At 49.3% G+C, this 21,417-nt stretch overlaps 1 protein-coding gene across 1 annotated transcript in view; it reads right to left on the minus strand.

The window, feature by feature from the left end:
- Positions 1 to 21,417, minus strand: part of SULF2 (sulfatase 2) — a 131,443-nt gene that overhangs the window by 77,218 nt on the left and 32,808 nt on the right. The window contains exon 3 of the mRNA XM_037742978.1: positions 6,276 to 6,515. Coding sequence (XP_037598906.1) covers positions 6,276 to 6,515 — 240 coding nt within the window. The remainder of the gene's footprint in view (positions 1 to 6,275; positions 6,516 to 21,417) is intronic.

A 21,417-nucleotide genomic window follows, 5' to 3' on the forward strand; every position in this document is an offset into this window, starting at 1 on the left:
GCAAGAGGCTAAGGGCAGATCCAGAGACAGAGGCAGGGAGAGGGGTGTGGAGCCACGTCATAGTATCGCAGATGAAGACGGCCCACGCAGCAGCCCTCCTGCCCCTGCGGTCCTTAATGAAACCACTTTAGGGAAAGAACAAGTCTCACTTATACACGCACACACCCCTGCCTTCACACACAGAAGCACATCTTTTACTGGGGATGCCAAAATGCCCAGTGGGCGCCTTACCACCCTCCCATGTGAGAGGGCAGTGGGATGCCCCATGTGTCCTGACCTCAAGAGATCCACTCCAGTCTGAGTGACAGAGCAAGACCCTGTTTCAGAAGACGCTGTCTTATGATAGGGGTCATCAGGGCAGAGGCCCCCCCCAGGATCCTGTCTCATGATAGGGGTCATCAGGGAACAGAGGACCCCCAAGACCCTGTCTTATGGTAGGGGTCACCAGGACACAGAGGCCCCCCCCACCCCCTAGTGAGGGTGGCTGCCCAAGGTTGATGGCCAGGTTCCAGTTCTCAATAGACCTCTCTCCCCAGCTTTGTGTGAGAAAAGTGAAAATAATTAGGGTGCTCAGGGCTAAACCCCAAAACAGGCTCCAATGAGAGCCCTGGCAAGGCCCGATCTTGTAAGGAGGATGACTCCTGGCTCCCCTGGCACATTCTAGAACATGATGCAGAAGGGCAGAGGGCCCACCACCGTCTCTATGAAAGTCTGGATCGGATGGCAGAAGCCAGGGCCGGGAAACAACCTCAGAACTGCCAGATTCAGGTGTGGAAGAAGAAAGGCATTATTATCCTAATGGTGACAAAAATGGAACTCCAATCTAGTTCATCAGAAAGGGCTGGAAAAGTTGTTTTTTTGCTGACGTTACTGTGTGTGTGTGTGTGTGTGTGTGTGTGTGTGTGTGTGTGTGTTTTGCCAAAGACTGTGTAGTAAAATTGTGATCGACACTCCAGTATGCTTTTCCTGACCCTTCCCAGCAGCCATAGATTTCTACCTGGCAGTCCAGGTGCTGGGGAAAAATAGACTCAGCCAGGGCTGCAGAGCAGGTGACCCTGGCTGGGTGAATTGGCACAGTCCATGTGCTTTTCACGATGATTGGCTCAGGAGCTGGCATGTGACTCAGGCTGGTCCAATCAGAAGGAATCTCATGCCTTGAGCATTCCGGAAAAAGGATGTTCTGTTGCTCCTAACAGACTGAACAAGGAGGCGCAGAGCCGCTGGAGTGCCAGCCACCATCTGCAGACCTCCAGCCTTGTGACAGAATTGTGATACTCCGAGATCGTGATACCACGGGATCAATGACGATGATCGATTGGCATGACAGCACCATATCACACGGCCCACCTCAGGCCAATGTACCGATTATGTCACAGTAAGTTGCACTCCCTGATCCAAATGTGGCAGCATGTGCTTAACCTCTCAGGGAATCAGCAAAATGCAAACAAAGCCAAGAGTGCATTATCACATCTCAGCTGTGACCATGGCAAATATGAAAAGGTCCCATCCCACCAAATGGTGAGGATGTGGGAAAACAGGAGGTCACATGCACTAGCAGTGGGATGGCAAATGTGTCGGTCCCTCCACTTTGAAGAGCAGTTTGCCAATTTCTGGCAAAGCTGAAAATGGGCATCTCCTTCCACTCAGCAATTCTACTCTGGTTCTGTTCCCCTCGATTCTGAGAAGGTAATGTGTGAGTTCTGCAAGTGCACTTGAATGCACTTCCTGGCTGCCCTGTTTGCTCTTGAAGATGTGTGATGCTCATGGCAATAGATTGCCTTTAGATCCAATGGACAAGAACCCTGACTGCAGCTGGTTTCAAAAACACATTGAATTTTTTGCTCCCTAAACAAAGGATACAGGTGAGCAGCTGAGCATGGTGGCTTACACCTGTGATCCCAGCACTTTGAGAGGCCAAGGCGGGTGGATCGCTTGGGGTCAGGAGTTCAAGACCAGCCTGGCCAACATGGTGAAACCCCGTCTCTACTAAAAATACAAAAAAATTAGCAGGGATGATGGCATGCACCTGTAATACCAGCTACTGAGGAGGCTGAAGCAGGAGAATCTCTCGAACCTAAAAGGTGGAGGTTGGAGTGAGCCTATATTGTGCCACTACACTCCAGCCTGGGCGACAGAGTGAGACCCTGTCTCAAAAAAAACCAAAAAACTGAGAATGCAATTTACTCTTCCAAGGGTACTTATATCTGAGATCCAAGTCCCCCAAGTTGTAAGACGCCATACAGAGAAATATTCATAAACAAATTGATATTTATCCTGCTTCAACTTAGCATCTCTCACTTTGTTCTTTGTCAATTTCCACTGCAAACATGGGGCAACGCAAAGCCAGATCACTGCAAAATGAAGTTGCAAATCTTTTAAAATATGCGGGGTTTGTGAAATTAATTAAAGTGATGCTGGAAGATAGCTCAAAAAACATACACAAATCCACTGACAAATAATTATCTGGCTCATAAAGATACTACATGAATGAGAAGAGACTATTGAGAAGGATAATGACGTATGACATGCACTTCACAGGGGAAGATTCAGATGTCAAAGAATTAAGAGAGGCCCTTGGAAAAACTGATCAAATCCTCTAATACTTTTGCAAAAATTTCCCTGGTGAAGTCAAGGATATCATCTTGCTATCCATTTAAATTTGTGAAACATATCATACTCCTCCCTACACTTGATCAGTTCACTTGCTTGAAGAATCAACTCATGGCCAGGCATGGTGGCTCATGCCTGTAATCCCAGCACTTTGGGAAACCAAGGTGGGCGGATCATCTGAGGTGGGGAGTTCAAGGCCAGCCTGACCAACACAGAGAAACCCTGCCTCTATTAAAAATACAAAATTAGCCAGGCATGGTGGTACATGCCTGTAATCCCAGCTACTTGGGAGGCTGAGACAGGAGAATTGCTTGAACCTGGTGGAGGTTGCAGTGGGCCAAGATGGCTCCATTGCACTCCAGCCTGGGCAACAAGAGCAAAAAACTCCATCTCAAAAAAAAAAAAAAAAGAAAATCAACTCATTAGTTACGACTAAAGCCCAATCTTTGTTAAATACCGTTAGATGCAACCTAACAGAGGGCCAGGTGCAGTGGCTCATGCTTGTAATCCCAGCACTTTGGGAGGCCAAGGCAGGTAGATCATCTGAGGTCAAGAGTTCAAGACCAGCTTGGCCAACATGGCAAAACCCCATCTCTACAAAAATTACAAAAATTAGCTGGGCGTAGTGGAAGGCGTCTGTAATCCCAGCTATTCAGGAGGCTGAGACAGAAGAATTGCTTGAACCCAGGAGGCGGAGGTTGTAGTAAGCTGAGATTGTGCCACTGCACTCCAGCCTGGGTGACAGAGAGACTCTGTCTCAAAAAAAGAAAAAAAACGGATATAGCATAACAGAGTTATTCTTGAAATACTATAGTTTCATTTCAAGATCAAATACCTTACTAAATACATTAAAAGCATTATTTATAATGAAATGGTGGTCCACTTAAGTAGCATTTTTCTCAGGTCAGTCTTCCTCATTTTGGGCTGACCTCCTCTATTCAAACGGGTATCACAAATAAAAATGGCTAATAACTGTTAGGGTGGCCAAGACTTTCCTTGTCCCTCAGTATCCATTTTCTTCTTCTCCTACAGTAAAATAATTTTCAGCTGGGCATATGTACACCCAGAATAAGACTACATTTCCCAGGTCCCTTTGCAGCAATGCATGGCCATGTAACTTGTTTCTCACCAATGGGAAGTAAGGAGAAATAAAGTCTGAGTCTCTGACCACTTTGTAGAGCAGGGCTACCAGAGCAACTTGGAATTTCAGCTGACATCCTGGGTCTCTCTCACACACACAGCCAGACTTAAATCCAGCTTTGCTAGGTGGCCACATGAACACAAGGTTTAACATGGTTGAAGACTCAGCAGGAATGATTTACTTTTGGTCCTTGGGGGATTAAAAATTTACTATACATTCTAATATGTGTGTACAGATCAATCTAAAAGAAAAAAATCTAAAAGGTTTCTGAATTCATTATAGTTTTTTGTCATTTTTCTTAGTCAACACTAATCAGTATAACATATAATGCAGTTGGATTTTAAAATGTTTCCACTTTAAACAACAACTTAATATAAAACTCAAACCTGAGCTTCCTAGCTGCCAGGGCAAAGAGGGAAAGAACACAGGGTATGCGGCTCTTGTTATTTAATAACCAGGTGTACACCAGTTCAACAGACTAAACAGATGTTTTCAGGGTCCTGAGTTCTGAAAGTAAGGTTGGAATGGGATTCCTTGTACAGAGTGGCATTCTAAATATAATGAATAAAATTCTCAGTGGTGGTTTTACAAAAATGTAAATGTCATCTGTGTCTGGCTCTTTACACTTGACATTATGCTCCCAGTCTTCATGAGGGTATAATAGTGAAGCATAGTTGAATAAAAGCACTTCTTTAGGGAGACAGCTTTTTGGTGATTTGTGTACATTCAAGGACAAGTTTGGGGAATTCACTTCAGAGAAGATTTACTGTTGAGATGGTTCGTTTTCTCATGTCGCCTGTAAGATTTTGAAACACTTGCCTTTAGCTCCCACTCTGAGCCCTCAATATGTCACAGAATATGTGAGTTTCCTTTCAATTTGATGAATATGATTTCCACGCTCCCCTCTGAATTCCCATGATCTTGCATTCCATTTTTATTATGCCACAAACACCTCACTCTGATTCTGGGCAGATCTCTATTTTGGGCTACAGTGGCTGTGAAATGAGGTGGAGTGCTAAGAACAGGTTTAGGGTCTTTACTAATCTTCCAGCAACCGAAATGAAAGGTTTCTGTACTGACCTTTCAGCCAGAGGTTGTGAAAAGGGTCTGTGAGCCACACACTCACCCCTCAGGCATATTTTCTCTGGCTCCCAGTATATATTAAAGACAAAATAAGCTGTGCTGGCATATTTAAAAATAGTGAGATTTTCAGTGAAATATTCAGACTTTAAAATATTTCAAGGTTGGCCACTCTTGAGCATGCATGGCTGTACTTCCTGGACCCAAGCTGCAGGTGTGTCTTCAATAAGGGCTCACTGCTCTACTGCAGGCCTGCCTGTCCTGCTTCTGCTAGCAACATCCAGCCCCTCAACCACCTACGGTGGTGGCCACGATAACCTCTGACACATGTGGCTTTCTGCAGAGGCCCAGGGGAACCAACAGGTGGTTGGTTCTGCACGATGGCACGCATGATATACATGAACAAGGTATATGAATAAGGCATCCCTAGCTCTCAGCAAAACGTACTTTCTAGGCGATTGTGGCCGTGGGATGAGGCCATAAGAAGACACACCTTGCTGGCTTGTGTCCCTGCCAGCCCACACTGTGTATCTGACGGGAAGCTGTCCAGCCTTGAGGGCTGTAGGTTCAGGGCTGTGAACAGGGCTGAAGGAGGCATCCATCCTTCCCTTGAGGCACTCCCACCCAAACAAACCCCTTGTCACTTGGATACAACTTCCTGGGGTTGCAACATCTGAGCCACAATATTTGATTTCACAACTGCTGCCGCTTCTTACCCAAGGTGGGGAGTATTTATTTATTTTTAATGAAAGCAAGTCAAATGAATTGAGTCTGGAGGGTTTTGCAATAGTGCTGGAGGTCAGTGGCTACACTGTAATTGCATCTGTACCTCAGACAACCAGCCTGGCAGGTGAGCCTTCAGAGCCCTCCTGCAGGATAAGCCGACAGGAACTGGGGGGCCCTGCCCCCAGGATGACAATTACTGGATGAGTGTGGGCAGTCAACCACCACGTCAGCTTCTGCACCACCCTGGTTACCTCCATGTAGACAGCAACCACACAGACCCGTATCTGTTCCTCTCCACAAATTCCCATCCCCCACCCCCATGTTCTGGAACCTTCTTCCAAGTTGATGGTTTATAGTCAACAAAACAGTCCCTGATGGGCTTAATAACAATTAACAGAGGATGCAAACTCATGCATGGGCAGCTTGGGGCCTCTCTGCACTGTAATTCATATTTTGAAAAGACTTACTTTTTGGGGGACTCAAATTCCTTTGACAAGGTCACTTTACATCACTACTGTAAGCAAATAAAAATGTATTTCTCTAACACACACAAATAAATGCACAACTTTGAAATTATGAGAGAGTTGCTATAAGGGCTCTCCAGAATCATCTCGGGTACGGCAGTGGTGCCCAACCCCACCCAGGGACACCCAGAGGAGGTCGCTGGCGAGGACCCTGCTGTCACTCCCTTGCTGTGCCCGCCCCCTACCCTGCTCACCTGTCCGGTAGCCGGTGTTGTTGAGGTACACAGCGAAGGTGCGGCTCTCGTGCTGTGCCTGCCAGGAGGGTGAGGAGCAGTTCTCGTTGTTGGTGTAGGTGTTGTGGTTGTGGACGTACTTGCCCGTGAGGATGGAGGAGCGCGAGGGGCAGCACATGGGTGTGGTCACGAAGGCGTTGATGAAGTGTGCCCCGCCCTGCTCCATGATGCGCCGGGTCTTGTTCATCACCTGCATGGAACCTGCAAGGCGAGGGCGGAAGTGAGGCGCTGGGCGGGAGATGGGGGGGCACTGGCACCGGGTGGCTCTCGGCACGTGGCATCCCTAGGCCTGGAGAGGGCACATTCTGCAGACCTACGGGGCAGATGGGGCAGGGTCCACTGCTACACGGTGGGGCAGTCCTGTGCAGTCAGGGAGAACCCTGGGTCCCGAGTCTGCCTGGACACTCCTGCGGTCTAGGTCTGGAGTTTAGGGCTGAAGGCGACTATAACTGACTATAAGTGACTATAGGGTCACTGTCCTGTACTGTAATTGCATCTCTGCCTGCAGGACAGGTAAAAACCTGTTTATAAATGACCTGAGGCTGGAATCAAACTGTTTTACAAATTTTAAACAGAACCTTGTTTTCGCAGGGTATTAATATACATTTTTTTTTTCTTTTGGAAACCAACCACCATGTAAACTGAGGGAAGATTACACTTTGTTCTCTTTGGGATCTTCCCAAGAATTGTTTGCTTTTATTGAAATCTGGTCATGCCAACCTGGTGGCAAACCTTCTCCCTGAGTACTCCCTGGCTCAGGTGTCCTGCCATTAGCTACAAACCCTGCTCGCCTCTTGTCCACTTTTTTTTCTAGCTTGGAACCCACTACCCTTCACCCCAAATCCAACCTATCAGCCTAGTACACCTCTCATAGGTAGCCTCTGGGACCACTCTGGCTGCTGGGGCCTCAGAGCTCTGAGTACTGATCATACCCTAGGCTTCAGGGTTTCAGCCATGCCTGTTCTTGTTTCTTTCTTTCTTTTTTTTTTTTGAGACAGAGTCTTGCTCTGTTGCCTAGGCTGGAGTGCAGTGGCGTGATCTTGGCTCACTGCAATCTCTGCCTCCCGGGTTTAAGCTATTCTCTTGTCTCAGCCTTCCGAGTAGCCCCCACACCCAGATAATTTCTATATTTTTAGTAGAGACGGGGTTTCACCATGTTGGCCAGGCTGGTCTTAAACTCGTGACCTCAAGTGATCACCTGCCTCTGCCCCCCAAAGTGCTGGGATTATAGGCATGAACCACCTTACCTGGCCATGCCTGCTCTTATTTCTCAACTAAGCTGTAAGTAGAGCAAGGCACTTAGGAAGAAAGGAAAGAAGGAAGGAAGCAAATGAACCTACATGGGGGCCCTACTGTGTGCAGGCCACGGTCCCAAGAGGGCAAAGGCCGTGTGCTCTGTTCAGCGCTGAATCCTCAGCATTGCTGCTGTGTGTGACACACAGTGGGTACTCAACATAGGTGTGAAGGTACATGCTCAGTTGTATGCTGTGGTTGGTACCTACTTAGTGATTTGATGGAAATATTCCATGGAAATCCTTTCTCTTCCTTCTATGGCCATCCCTGGTTTTTCCCCTTTTCCTTGCAGTTCTTAAGGTGTGCAGTGGGTTGAATGGTGCCCCCATCCCCTCAAGATATGATCATGTCCTAATTTCTGGAATCTGTGAACATGACCATATTTAGAAAGAGGGTGATACGGTTTGGCTGTGTCCCCACCCAAATCTCATCTTGAATTGTGGCTCCCACAACTCCTATGTGTTGTGGGAGGGATCTGATGGGAGACAATTGAATCACAGGGGTGGGTCTCCCGATACTGTTCTCTTGGTAGTGAATAAGTCTCATAAGATCTATGATTTTATAAAGGGTTTCCCCTTTTGCTTGGTTCTCATTCTCTCCAGCCACGTAGAACTGTGAGTCCATTAAACCTCTTTTTCTTTATAAATTACATAGTCTCAGGTATGTCTTTATCAGCAGCATAAAAACAGACATCCAGGGGGTCTTTGCAGATGTAACTAAGTTGAGGGTCTTGAGATGAGATTTGTTCCAGATTCCCCGGTGGGCCCTACATCAAGTGACAAGTGTCCACACAGGAGACAAAGTGGATAAGACGCACAGGCACAGAGGGGAAGGCCACATTCAAAGGAAAGCAGAGACTGGAGGGAGGCACATACAAGCCAAGGAGTAAGGAGCTCCTGGGGTCCCCCAGGGCTGCAAGAGGCAAGGTTCTCCCCTGGAGCCCTCTGAGGAAGCACAGCCATGCTAACACCTTGATTTTGGACTTCTGGCCTCCAGAACTGTTGAGAGTCAATTTCTGGTGTTTTAAGCCACCCAGTTTGTGATCTGTTAGGACAGCAGTGGGAAACCAAAACAGGGTCTACCAGGCATGTGATCGCTGTGATCCCACTCACCTAGCAACCCCCTAGAGATCGGAAAACAAGCATCGGACCCACCGCAGCCTCCTGCAATCTGGGGAAGGCCCTCTGCTCACCAATCAGCTCCTTCAACTTGGAATTTTCACCACCAATCAAGGCACCAAGGTTGTGCCCTTGAAGTCCAGGACTGCACAATGGCCACCGTGGCCTCTGTGTTAGCCGTATCCCCAGCCTGGGATGCTCTCACCCCTCTGATCACAGGGCTCCCTCTGCCTCCTTCAAGGTACTGATCAGATGCCACCTTCTTGGAGAGGTCTTCCCTGGCGTGTAGTGAAACTACCTCCCCCGACCCTTAGCACTCTCCACTCTGCTTTTCTGCTCCGTGTCTCTCCACAGCAGTTACTGTCCTTGAACATGAGTCATTTTGATTTCACTTATTTGTATGTTGCTGCCTTCACCAGAGCACTCTGCAAGGGGAGGACTCAGCCTACTTTGTTCACTGCCTAGCATAGTGCCTGACACATAATATGCTCAACAGATACCAGCTAAATTAACAACTAAAATATCATCTTACACTCTTGGGTTTTCACACCTCAGGAGTCCAAACCAGTTGGTGTCCACAGATCTCTCTGTGTGTTGCTGGTGTCTTGTAGAGTGGATTTTGAAAAATTGACGTTAAATAGCATCACACAGAATACATGCTCTCCAGTTTGCCGCACTTCCCGGCACTCCCTACAGTCTTACACCACCTGCACCCACTCTCATTACCTGCCTGACCCCTGAAAGTTTGGGTGTTGCACCCTTCTGATTGATTATTTATTTATTGAGATGGAGTCTCGCTCTGTCATCAGGCTGGAGTACAGTGGCGCAATCTCGGCTCACTGCAACCTCCGACTCCCAGGTTCAAGCGATTCTCCTGCTCAGCCTCCCAAGCAGCTATGATTACAGGCACATGCCACCACGCCCAGCTGATGTTTTGTATTTCTAGCAGAGATAGGGTTTCACCATATTGGCCTGGATGGTCTTGATCTGACTTCATGATCTGCCCACCATGGCCTCCCAAAGTGCTGGAATTACAGGCATGAGCCACCAAGGCTGGCCTAACCTGATTTTTCTAAGGAATTGAGAACATTCCAACTGCTTCCTGGGGAAGAGGGCAGTTTTCTATGCCAACAGTCATCATTGTAATTAATAGTGGTGACTATCACTGGCTGAATGCTTATGGCTGGGCTGAAGACATTCATGGCTCAATTCTCTCAATGGCCCATTTTACAGAAGAGGGAACCGAGCCTGGGGAGTTGAATGACTGGCTAAGGCTGTGCGGCTGGGAAGGCAGTGAAGACTCAAACCCAGTAGAGGCGGGTGCTGAGTTTCACGTTCATGAAATGTCCTAGTCACACAGGCGGGGTAACAGTGTCCTGAGGAAGTACAGTGAGGTCCCCATGCACTTGGATTACTCCTGGCTTCAGTTAAGCTCAGAATGGTCTCTTGGGACCCAGAAGAGGGTCACCCAGTGGTGACTTCATCAGGCACACCAGGTGGGGGTGGCACAGGGTCACATCACTAAACACCAGGGATGCTAGTGGTGTGAAAGGCCGCTTGGTGCTCTAGGCAGAGGCTGACACTGCCTTAGATTAATTGTGTGGCCCGATTTTCTTCTACATAGGGCAAGTAACCTCAGCTTTTCCTTTAGGGTAGTGGAAATCCCCTTTAAAATAACAAACAAACAAAAACAAAATTACGGCTGATTTTTAAAAAGTAAGTAATAGCACAAGTGGCACACAGATATATGATGAAAATTGTGAGGGAATGACTAGAATTTGGCAATCACTGTCTTGGTACAATCCGGACCTGACATCCCTTGATGTGTGGCTTGGTACAACGCTGACATCTGTTGATGTCATTTGGCTGTAGAATAGACCTCAAGTGCCACGCCACAGCCAAGCCCTGATGTCACCATCCCTCCAGCTCCTCCTGAAGCCGCTCCCCTTTCCTGTGGGTAATTGGGCAATCATCTTGGCCACCGTTCCTCCCATCTTTCAGTTCCTGCATCCAATCCACCTGCAAAGCCTGCTGCTCTCTCTCAACATAAACACCCACAATCGACCCTTGCCATCTCCCCCATGGGCCAGGCAATCACACTTTCTCCCTGAAATCAGGTCAATTGCTTCCTGATTAAACTCCAGCCATTTCTTCCCCATGGTGCAGCCGGAGTCTCCTCTCCTGACTCTCTGGGGGCTCCCGCTCACTCAGAGAAGCCCAAGTCCTTCCGGCTGTCCAGAGTGCGGTAGGACCCAATGCCTCTCCCTCCCTAATCCTGTCTCCCTCTCCGCCCACTCTCTGCAGCCACAGGGGCCTCCCCGCTGTCCGCCGACTGACCAGGGGTGCTTCCATCCCAGAGCCTTCGCCCTGCTATTCCTTCTTCCTGGAATGCTTCTCCCCTGGAGCCCCACAGAGCTGTCCTCACCTGCTTCTTGTCTTTACTCAAAAGTTCCCTTCTCTGTGGAGCCTTCCCTGGCCCCCAATATTTTCTCTTCCCTTCCTTGCCTGACATTTTCAACCCTGCACTTGTCACCTAACACGTGATATACTTTTACTTATTTATCTATTGATCCTGTTTGCTGTCCCCTGGGACATTTGATGGCTCCATAGCTCTAGCCCCAAAGTCTAGAACAGTGCCTGACATGAAGCAGGTGCATTGCTTAAGTGCATGAGTCCAGGGCACCCCAAGTGGAATCAATCCTTTGCCCCCTGGACCAAACGCTAAGGAGAAAGGACGAAGCAGCTGGTAGTGAGAGCTCAGCCTCTCTCCGTCTCCAGAGCTTGCAGCAAGGACAAAAGCTGGCCACCCACCCGACTGGTCAGAGCCTTCTCCTGGAAGGGAGCACGGGGCAGGCTGCCACCTGTTGAAATCGCCTGCAGTCCGCAGCCCCCAGTGCTGCCTTGGCAAACAGTGAACAGTCTGCAGAGCCATTCCTTGTTTTTAGTGGGCACAGATCCAGGGTCTCAAAGTGCTTAGCTCTCCTCCTCCTCACTCCAGAGGAAGCGAGCTGTGGGGGTGCTCTTGTCCAGCACTCACCCTCCCCAAATCAGCTGGCGGAGGAGTGCTGTGTCAATCTATGAGTAAAGGACAGCAGTGCCCTGGAATGACAGCAGCATCTGTGCAAAGACAGTGCTATGTGCTAAGCCTCCCCTCGGGGACAGTAACCTGCTTTATTAAAACTGCCATAGCGACGAGGCTGTGTAAACCCACGTCTCTAACACAAAAACATATGATCTCATCCCCTTGCCCGGCCCCGGCCCTAACGCAGCAGGACAGCTCCCATGGGAGGGAAGGGCCTCAACGACCTGGCCACACAGCCATGAAAAGACCACTTTTCAAGTTTTTCAATGAAGCCAGGCCAGCCAACCTCAACTTCTTTCGTCCAACATAAATCTAGGGACATGCAGACAAACACAGACCCGGTTTCTTTCCATGACCAAATCTTCCCACCACCCTGGGCCGAGGGTGAGGTCACTCTGACACCTCTGTGACTCTGATGGGCTGGAGAGGCCCCCACCCCCATTCCCATCTGTTGGAACTTAAATTTGGGGGCCCAAACCACCCGACTGCCAGAATGCAGTTTCTCCCATGACACTCAAGAACTGCCCACCCATTCAGGATGGCTTTTTGGGGGCTTCTCTGGGCACCATTTGTGCTATCATTTGATATTTTTCTTTAACGTGATTTAAGAAAAAAACCTTTTAATCTCAATCCAAGTTAACTACGTGGAGTTAGAGACTGAAGGTTCGAGTTGCATATTTTTTGATGCACCATCCAGTAAGTCCACAAGTGATAAAATCAGTGTGTTGCTGACCTGCCACAGATGACCACACTGCCAATGCCATAGGAAATGCTGAATGAATTTGCTCTTTTTTAGAAGAAGGTCTAAGTCAGGGCAACCACTATCTAGGGGGACTTATCAAGGTGCCAGGGAGTTTTGGGATTTCAAATATGACTTTTTTTTTTTTTTTTTTTTCTTTTTCTCTGGGTTTATGTCTAATATTGTTTTGTAGCTTGTTTTACTTGGGAGGGGGGGCACCCCACACCCCTCCCAGACAAACTCCTGCGGCCCCCAACTTGGGTGATTTTGATCAATAACTAATGAGATGATGCCTTCCTATATATAGTTTCTTAAAATGACTGACAGACAAATCAGAGTCTGTGATGGCAGGGTCTCCTAGGGAAAGCCTCGGAAGGAAGAATCAGGGGAAAAACAATGGTGCAATCAGTCAACTCAGGACCTTGACTTAAATTCATATCTAACCACTGTTTCCTCTGCCTGGACTATTGCAGTAGACTCCTAAGCTGTTCTTCTATTCTCCATTTGGTGGCCAGAGGACTTTCTTTTGAGACAGGGTCTCACTCTGCTGCCTAGGCTGGGGTGTAGTAGTGGGATCACGGCTCACTGCAGCCTCGACCTCCCCAGGTTCAGGGGATCCTCCCACTTCCGTCTCCCGAGTAGCTGGAACTACGGGTGCACACGACCACACTCAGCTCATTTTTGTATTTTTTTGGAGAGACGGGGTTTCACCATGTTGCCTGGGCTGGTCTCAAACTCCTGGACTCAAATGATCCTCCTGCCTTGGCTTTCCAAAGTGTTGGGATAACAGGCATAAGCGACCATGCCTTTCTGGTCAGGACTCCTTAAAACGGTCTGTGAAATCATCATATTTCTTTGCTCAAACTCTTCCAGTGGCTGCCCGCCCCACTCAGAGTTAAAGCCAAAGTCCTCCCTCTGTCCTACGAGGTCCAACTACAACTCCTACCACACACTCTCAAGCTTCCTCTGCTCCAGCCATGTTGACCTCCTTGTTGTTCCTTGAACACGCCAAGTGTGCTTCTGCCTCAGGACCTTTGCACCTGCTACTCCTCAGCCCAGACTCGGTCCCTCATTGCATTCAGGTCTCTGCAAATATCACCTTCTCAGCAAGGCTTTCTCTGGACTGTGCTGATTAGAATCATACCATCCCCTTCCTTCTTGCCCTTTGCTGCTCCTCCTGGTGCTTCTGTGTGAGTAAATGAAGAGGAAACATTCTTAGGGGACATGTAGACTGCAGATGGTGCCTTTGGGGGTGAGTGGTGTACATGGTGCGTGGGGAGTCAAGGCTATCTCTTCTTAGTATTACTTGGATATTTTAAAGTTTTGCTTGTGTAACTTTGTGAAGTGATTGTTTTGGGATGGAGTCTCCCTCTGTCATCCAGGCTAGAGTGCAGTGGTTCGATCTCAGTTCACTGCAACCTCCGCCTCCTGGATTCAAGTGTCTCTTGCCTCAGCCTCGCAAGCAGCTGGGATTACAGGCAGGCACAACCATGCCCAGCTAACTTTTTTTTTTGTATTTTTAGTAGAGACAGGGTTTCACCATGTTGGCCAGGATGGACTTGAACTCTTGAAGAAATAAAAACTAAATAAAAGAAATGGAGCAAGAGGGCCACAGGTTTCTAGAACAATGGGAGAGGGCAGGATTTGGCACTTGGCATTCATACACGGGTCTGTAGGCCTGTCTGTGTGCTGTCCCTACGTGAAGTGGGGCCTGGAATTTGGGGGAAGAGGGTCTACATGGGTTTTCTACAGATGACCCAGAAACATGTGACATGTGACCACAGCAGAGTGTCCTTACTATGCTCTACCTGGGGCCAGTCTTCTGCTCTTTCCTTGAGGACAGGGATCTTAAGGTCCACCTGGCATGAGGCAGGATGAGGACGAAGGGGGCACAACACACCCCTCTCCAGGCCACACCCCTCTCCAGCCACGCCCATCTCCAGGCCACGCCCATCTCCAGGCCACGCCCCTCTCCAGGCCACACCCCTCTCTTCATTCCTCTCTTACCTGTTTAGTTTTTTATGTTAAAAGGATTCAGCTGCTACAAATGAATATGTATGTGTATATAACACACACAAACACATGCACACACACTTAGGTCCTAGACTGAATCACCAGGCCCCTTCTCTTCTGTAGACTTTGGGTAACCAAAGAGCACTAAACTGAAAGACCAAGAATGAGGTGTGAGCTGCCTTAAATCACCGACTTTCTTTAAGCCTCAGTTTCCCCCTCTGTAAAAACATAGCCCATAGATAACTTTAGGTAGAAGGTTTGACTATGAAATTCTAGGATAGATTCTAGAACCTATCTCTATGTCACTATACCCAATAGGATGAAAGTGTTTTGAGTCAGAAGGCCTGATTTCAAATCTTGATTTTTGCCACCTCCCATTAACCAGGTACCTTGTGCAAATGATTTAACCACCCTGCACCTCCGTTTTCCCATCTGCAAAGCAAGAAGAATAACAGTGCCTCCTTCTTAAGGTTGTTCTGAGTTTTGAGAGAAAAAAAAGTTTTACATATATAAATGGTTTTTAGTTCAATGCTTGGCATACAGAAAGCACTTAATGCATGTCAGCTTTTATTTATTTAATTTGAGACAGAGTTTCACTCTTATTATACAGGCTGGAGTACAGTGGTGGGATCTTAGTTCACTGCAACCTCTGCCTCCCAGATTCAAACGATTCTCCTGCCTCAGCCTCCCGAGCAGCTGGGGTTACAGGCACCCACCACCATGCCTGGATAGTCTTTTATATTTTAGTAGAGACAGGGTTTCACCGTGTTGGCCAGGCTGTCCTTGAACTCCTGGCCTCAAGTGATCCATCTGCCTTGGCCTCCTAAAGTGCTGGGGCCACTGCGCCTGGCTGCATGTCAGCTTTTAAACAAGTATCTTCCTACACAGAGTTCAAAAACAGAGTCCCTCTAGACTAAATCTTGTCTGCAGGTGTGTTTGATTTAGGTCTGCCCAAAAGGAAAGGACTTTAAAAATTGAATAACCTTTTTCTTAAATTGAGAGATTTCATATCAATTCAGCTTTCTGGCTTTGCTTGAAAAATGCAAAGATCTGGCCTTGATGGGTTCACAGTGGGCTGGACCTGAGTAGTGAAGGCCCACTTTAGAAGACTCCACTCTGGTCCTCCACGGCCCTGCCATGCATACTCCCTCCTTGGCAGCAGCTGCCTAGCCCTGTGGGCATGGAGTTTGCAATCCTTAGTTGATTCTATTCCAAGTGAAGGGACCAGCTAAATAAATCTGCAAAGGGAATGCTCTACTGGGGTGCAGAGACCTGAGAGAACAGGCATTCAGTGGGGAAGAGAGGGGTCAGGTACAGGTTGGAACAGAGCCTTGACCTGGACAGGTAGCGGAGGAAGGGCTATGAGCTCGAGCCACAGGTGGGGAAGAATCTGTGTCCTGCACTGTCCTCTGGCCACTGGTGTCCACCTACCAGGCTGGAACTCATTCGGCAGCCCTCTCCTGGCCCACAGCCTTGCTGACATTCAGCTTGTGAGCTCCCTGCCATGCCTGAGGCAACACCTGCTGAAGGGGTGCAGCGGGCTGGGCCCCATCAGACCTGACCAACTGCCCCAGAGTAGCAGAGGGGGAAAGGCCTGGGGCACAAACAGGAGAAATCGGCAGAAATCAGCAGCAGCATGTGGGCAAAGGGAAGCTCTTATTTTTCACCTAGTCATGTGCTCGCTGCTGCCGGTGGCAACTCTTGCCGTGTCTGTAACTCAATCCAGAATCATTACACTGGATTCCTGGGACCTGTTGCTGCGAGGAGGTTGTTTTCCTTTTGATGGTGCAAAGGTGAACGGTTCCCGACTCTTGGACATTACAAAATAAAGTCAAGTGTTATTGCTAGTTTCAGCTACGAAAAGCCAAGGCTCCAAATTGGTTCCTAAACCCAAAATCAATTAAGCAGATGTTGAGGAGGCAGGACTGAGATTCTATTAATAAGCATCGGGTTGTCAGAGAGACCATGCAGTTCATTTTTTCTCCTTTGCTTTCTGCTGCCTCTGGTTGCAGAAGTTCCTGGGAGAAAATTCTGCCATGGTCACTGTCAGCTACAGCGGGGAGATGGCAGAGTGCCTGTGGGAAATGGCAGGACTTGGGTGTAATTAACAGGGCTCTGCAATTATCGGTCATTTCCCCTTTGAGAAGCTCCTCCCAGAAGTATTCCTCTAACTGAAATGCTACAGTCCACCTCCCGTGGCAGGGGACATTTATTCAATGAGGCAGGGCTTCCAAGGCGTTTTCCCCACTTTTCAGAAGGGGCTACACAGAGCTGCCACCCAGCCACAGGCCTGGTGCGTGATGTTTGCAAAGCAGCTTAATGTCCACCTTTCCCCACGTCTCCCAATCTGTTCCTCTTGCCCCCGCCTTCCCATCTCTGTAAATGGCACTGCCATCTGCCCAACGGCTCAGCCAAAAACCCAGGAGTCATCCCCGATTCCTCTTTCCTCACCCGCCCACTCACAATCCATCAAGCAAGCCCTGCCGACCTTCCAAGCAGCACTGGAATCCACCCACCTCTTTCCCTCTGCAGCGCCCCACCCTGCTACACGCCATCAGCATCTCCCACCTGGACCCGGTGACCACCACCTGATCTCCCTGCTTCCACTCCCCTCCCTGGCCACCGCTTCACCCACAGCCAGCGTGTGCTTCTGAGAACACGAGTCACGCGTAGCTGACCTGCTCAGAACATTTTGGGGACCTTCCATCGCCCTGCAATCAAATCCAGACCCTGCTGCTCGGCCTGCTGGGCCCTGTCTGCTCTCTGCCCCCTTCCCCATCCTCCTCCCCTTCATTCGCAGGTCCTGCTGGTCTCCTCCAAGGTCCTGGCAAACCTGTTCCTGCCACAGGGCTCTTGCAGGTGCTGCGCTTCTGACTGCAGTGCTCCCGCCTTGGGATTCCACATGACACAGGTCTCCCCGCTATCCAGCCACACGGCCACACTGTTTGCTGTAGGCAGGGCGGGGGGGAGCTGCCCTCACTGGGACCCTTGTTCCTGATTTCTGGTGAGGCTGAGACTCTGGGCTGCCCACCAATATCTCTTTCCCTTTCTTCCTCTGATCAGGCCCTGACTTTAGTTTCAATGCATCCAGTTAGGAAATATTTCCCAGATTCCCTTGTGGCCAAAGATGTGCCACAAGCCTGCCTTTGGCCTTCCAGCCCAACTCTCTGTCCAGGTCTCCACCCCAGAGCACTGGCCTGGAGCTGCTGGTTCAACAAGCCCCTTCACTCTCTGGGCTTTGGGCTGGATTTGACTGACAAGGGCCCCGGCAGGAGATGACAGAAAGAAGAAAGTCAGGTTGGAGGACAGATTCCTCCATCTTCCTCTGTGTGGCACCAACAGAGGGTGACAGCTCTCGTGGGGTGGCCCTCTGTGTCTCTGGGTTCCAGTAACCTCTTGTCCCACTGCTACTAATTAGCATGGAGCACTGCATTACCCCTAGTGCGACCAGCCTCACACTTGCTCACACCTTAGCAAAAACACACTTAAACCCTCTACGAAGAATTCGCATTTGCATGTGCTTTATAAGTCTTGCTGAGATCACGTGGCTAAGTTCTATTAGTGTTGCATGTGACTTCGGAGATTTTTTTTCTTTTTCCTGCCCTTCTGCTTCCTTCTTCTTGTGGCCTAGAATATATCTGATAGCTGGAGCTGCAGCAGCTGTTCTAAACCACGAGGTGACTTCACAGATGGAAACTACACAGTAAGCATGGACAGAAAGACAGAGATGGAGCTTGGGTCCCTGATAACCTTATAGCCACCAAACCAGCCCTAGACTGCCTACCTCCAGACGTTTTGATAATTCCATCTTGTTTAAGCCACTGTGATTTTATGTTTTCTTTTACAAGCAGCCAAACCTAATCCTGATACACTTAACTTCCAGAATTCAAGCGATCTTCCCAAATGTTACTGAATTGAAAAAAAAAAAAATCAACTTACAGGAACGTGCTTGGCAAGTTGAACACCAGTGTGGGTCCAAATGAGTCTCTCTTCTTCCTGAGATAACCCGCATCCACATTTTTACTTCTCTAGTGATCAGCGGCAGGAATGCCAGGAGGTGGGATCTCAGGGAGGCTGAGCTGGAAGTTACCACCGATCTGGCGGCTAGAATCTGGGCATGTTGTCCTGGCTTCCAGCCAGTTGGCCCCTAGAGAGAGTATTTGAGCCTGCAACTTGGAGTCGATCTCCTGGCTATCAGTCTGTGGCACAGGGTGTGGTTTCCTTGTGTTCAGAGATGGAAAGTGGAAAACGGAGGCCCACCAGACCTCTGCCACGCCTTTCTTTCAAAAACCTGCCTCTCCCACCAGACAGCTCTCCAGGCTGGATCCCTGCAACTTTCAGGATCAGAGACCCCTCTGAGAGTCTGGGGAGGGTCTCAGGTTCAGGAAAGCACAAACAAGCACACGGTTTGCATATAATCCCCACCCTCCCCTCCTCTAAGCCCACCCAGGCCTAGGCCTCTCTCCTCAGCATCTGACTGATGTGGCTGCCTACTGGACAGTTCCTGCTGGCTTTTCACAGGTACCTGCAGCTTCCCAGGTCCAGAACTGAGCTTGTAACCATAGCTTTCCCCAGCTCTGCACACAGAAAATCCATTTGCACAGTTTTTCAGGCCACAACCTTGGAGTCCTTCTCAACTCTCCTTTCCCGTCCACATCGGTTCCATCAGCACTTGCATCAGCTCTACCTTTGAAATACGAGCAGCACCCACGGCTTTCCTCATTCTGGCCTGAGCCACCATCATCTCACGCCTGGACCACTGCAACAGAGTCCTCACTGGGCCCATCTCATGCGTGGACTGTTGCAGTAGACTCCTTACTGCTGGACACTCTGCTCTCATGACACCTCTTCAGTCTCATGACCCTCTCCAAGAGGGGTCCTATGAAGACACAACTCAGATGATGCTCCTCCTCTGCTCAATGTCCTCTATTGGCATCCATCATCACTCAGAAAGCCAAAATCCTCCTTCCATTCAAAGGCTCGTGCCCTGCACGGTCCATCCAACCTCCACCTCCGCATCACTGCTCACTCTTCCTGCCGCCCTTGTGCACACTGCTCTGGTCTCTTTGCTGCTCTGAGCCTGCTGGGACAGCGTCTGTCTCAGGGCCTTTGCACATACTGTTCGCTCTGCCTGGAGTGCTCTTCCTCAGGGATGCCCGTGACTGGTTTCCTTACCTCCTTTGCTCAGATTTCCCCTCCTCAATGAGATTTCCCTATATAAAATCCCAGCAGCTCTTTTCTCCACCTTTGTCCTCCTGGCTGATTGCCCTCCTGGTTTGATTCTCCTCCCCACTTTCTGCTCTCTTACGTCCTATAGACTTAATGTGTCTTGAACTTGCTGTATCCCAATCCCAGCCCTCATGGTTTAAGCCGAGTTGGCCCCGGTCCTGGCTCCGGGAATGTGCACGTGACTCCGTCTGGCTAACCATAGTGTTCCATTCCCCTGAATCTGGTTAACCAGATGTCCCAGACAGTGTCAGACCAAAAAGTCAACCTGGGGACTTACTAGCACTCCCAGGTGGGAGCAGCTCTCTTTCCACAGGGATAGCTTGCACCGATACGGTATTCACATGTGTCTGGCAATGCCAGGAACGCTGCCTGGACAGCCAGCCTGCGAGTGAAGCTAACTTGGAGGAAAGCCGAGCCCAAGGAGACGGAGGGACAGGGGCATCCAGAGACAAAGCTTCTGGGTCCTTGGACTTCTTTATACAAGTCCAATAAAGTCCCCTTTTTGTTTCCTCAGTCCTGCTTGAGTTGGGTTTATGTCAGTCATAACTGAGAGAATCTAGACTGACAGACAGTGGCTGTGACACAAACGGTTTTAACATCCAGTGGCAGCTGGTTCCCATGACACTTTTGTAGGCCCCAAAACCACCTCTCAGCTGCCTTTTGCTAGCGATGATGGTGCAACTCTGTTCATCAGCAGAGGCAGTAACAGCAGAAGAACCCATGGCAAACCTAATTGACAAGGATCACTCAAATTCTGGGGTATGTCGCCATGCCAGGCCCACGTGCCTGGCAAAGTGTGTGCTAGGTCACCTGCACGAGCGTGGGCAGCAGCCACCCCACTGTGTCAGCTGGGACAAGACTCTACAGCAATGTTGCTGTTCACTGCCGTGTCTTGCTCTGTTACGCAGGCTGGAGTGCAGTGGCACGATCTTGGCTCACTGCAACCTCCGCCTCCCAGGTTCAAGCGATTCTCCTGCCTCAGCCTCCCAAGTAGCTGGGATTACAGGCACCTGCCACCATGCCTGGCTAATTTTTATATTTTAGTAGACACAAGGTTTCACCATGTTGGCCAGGCTGGCCTCCAACTCCTGACCTCAGGTGATCCACCTGCCTCAGCCTCCCAAAGTGCTGGAATTACAGGCGTGAGCCACCGTGCCCAGCCTTCATGTCATTTTGATATGTTACACTTGCTACAAACAGTACTCTGTGGCATTGGCCCAGGCCGCTCTAACAGAGGATGGCTTTAACAATCCAAGTGAGAGCAGACTGTCACACATAGGACAGGTACCAGGTATTCTGTCCTCACAAGAATGCCAGGAAGACAGATCATCATCTCCACTTTATAGATGAGTAAACTGAGGCACAGAGAGGGCACGTCTCTCCCAAGGACACACAGTCAGTGGTAGAGTGAGGCTTTGAATCCAGTGTCTTAGGAGACAGCTCACACCCTAGCAACTTTGCTGGGAGCATTTTCATTTAAAGATGTTCTCCAAGCGTGGGTGCAGTGGCTCACACCTGTAATCCCAGCACTTTGGGGGGCCGACGGGGACGGATCGCTTGAGCTCAGGAGTTTGTGGCCAGCCTGAGCAACATGGCAAAACCCCATCTTTACAAAAAAAAAAAAAAAAA

The sequence above is a fragment of the Cebus imitator genome, unplaced genomic scaffold, assembly GCF_001604975.1.
Source record: "Cebus imitator isolate Cc_AM_T3 unplaced genomic scaffold, Cebus_imitator-1.0 Scaffold132, whole genome shotgun sequence".
Classification (NCBI taxonomy): Eukaryota; Metazoa; Chordata; class Mammalia; order Primates; family Cebidae; genus Cebus; species Cebus imitator.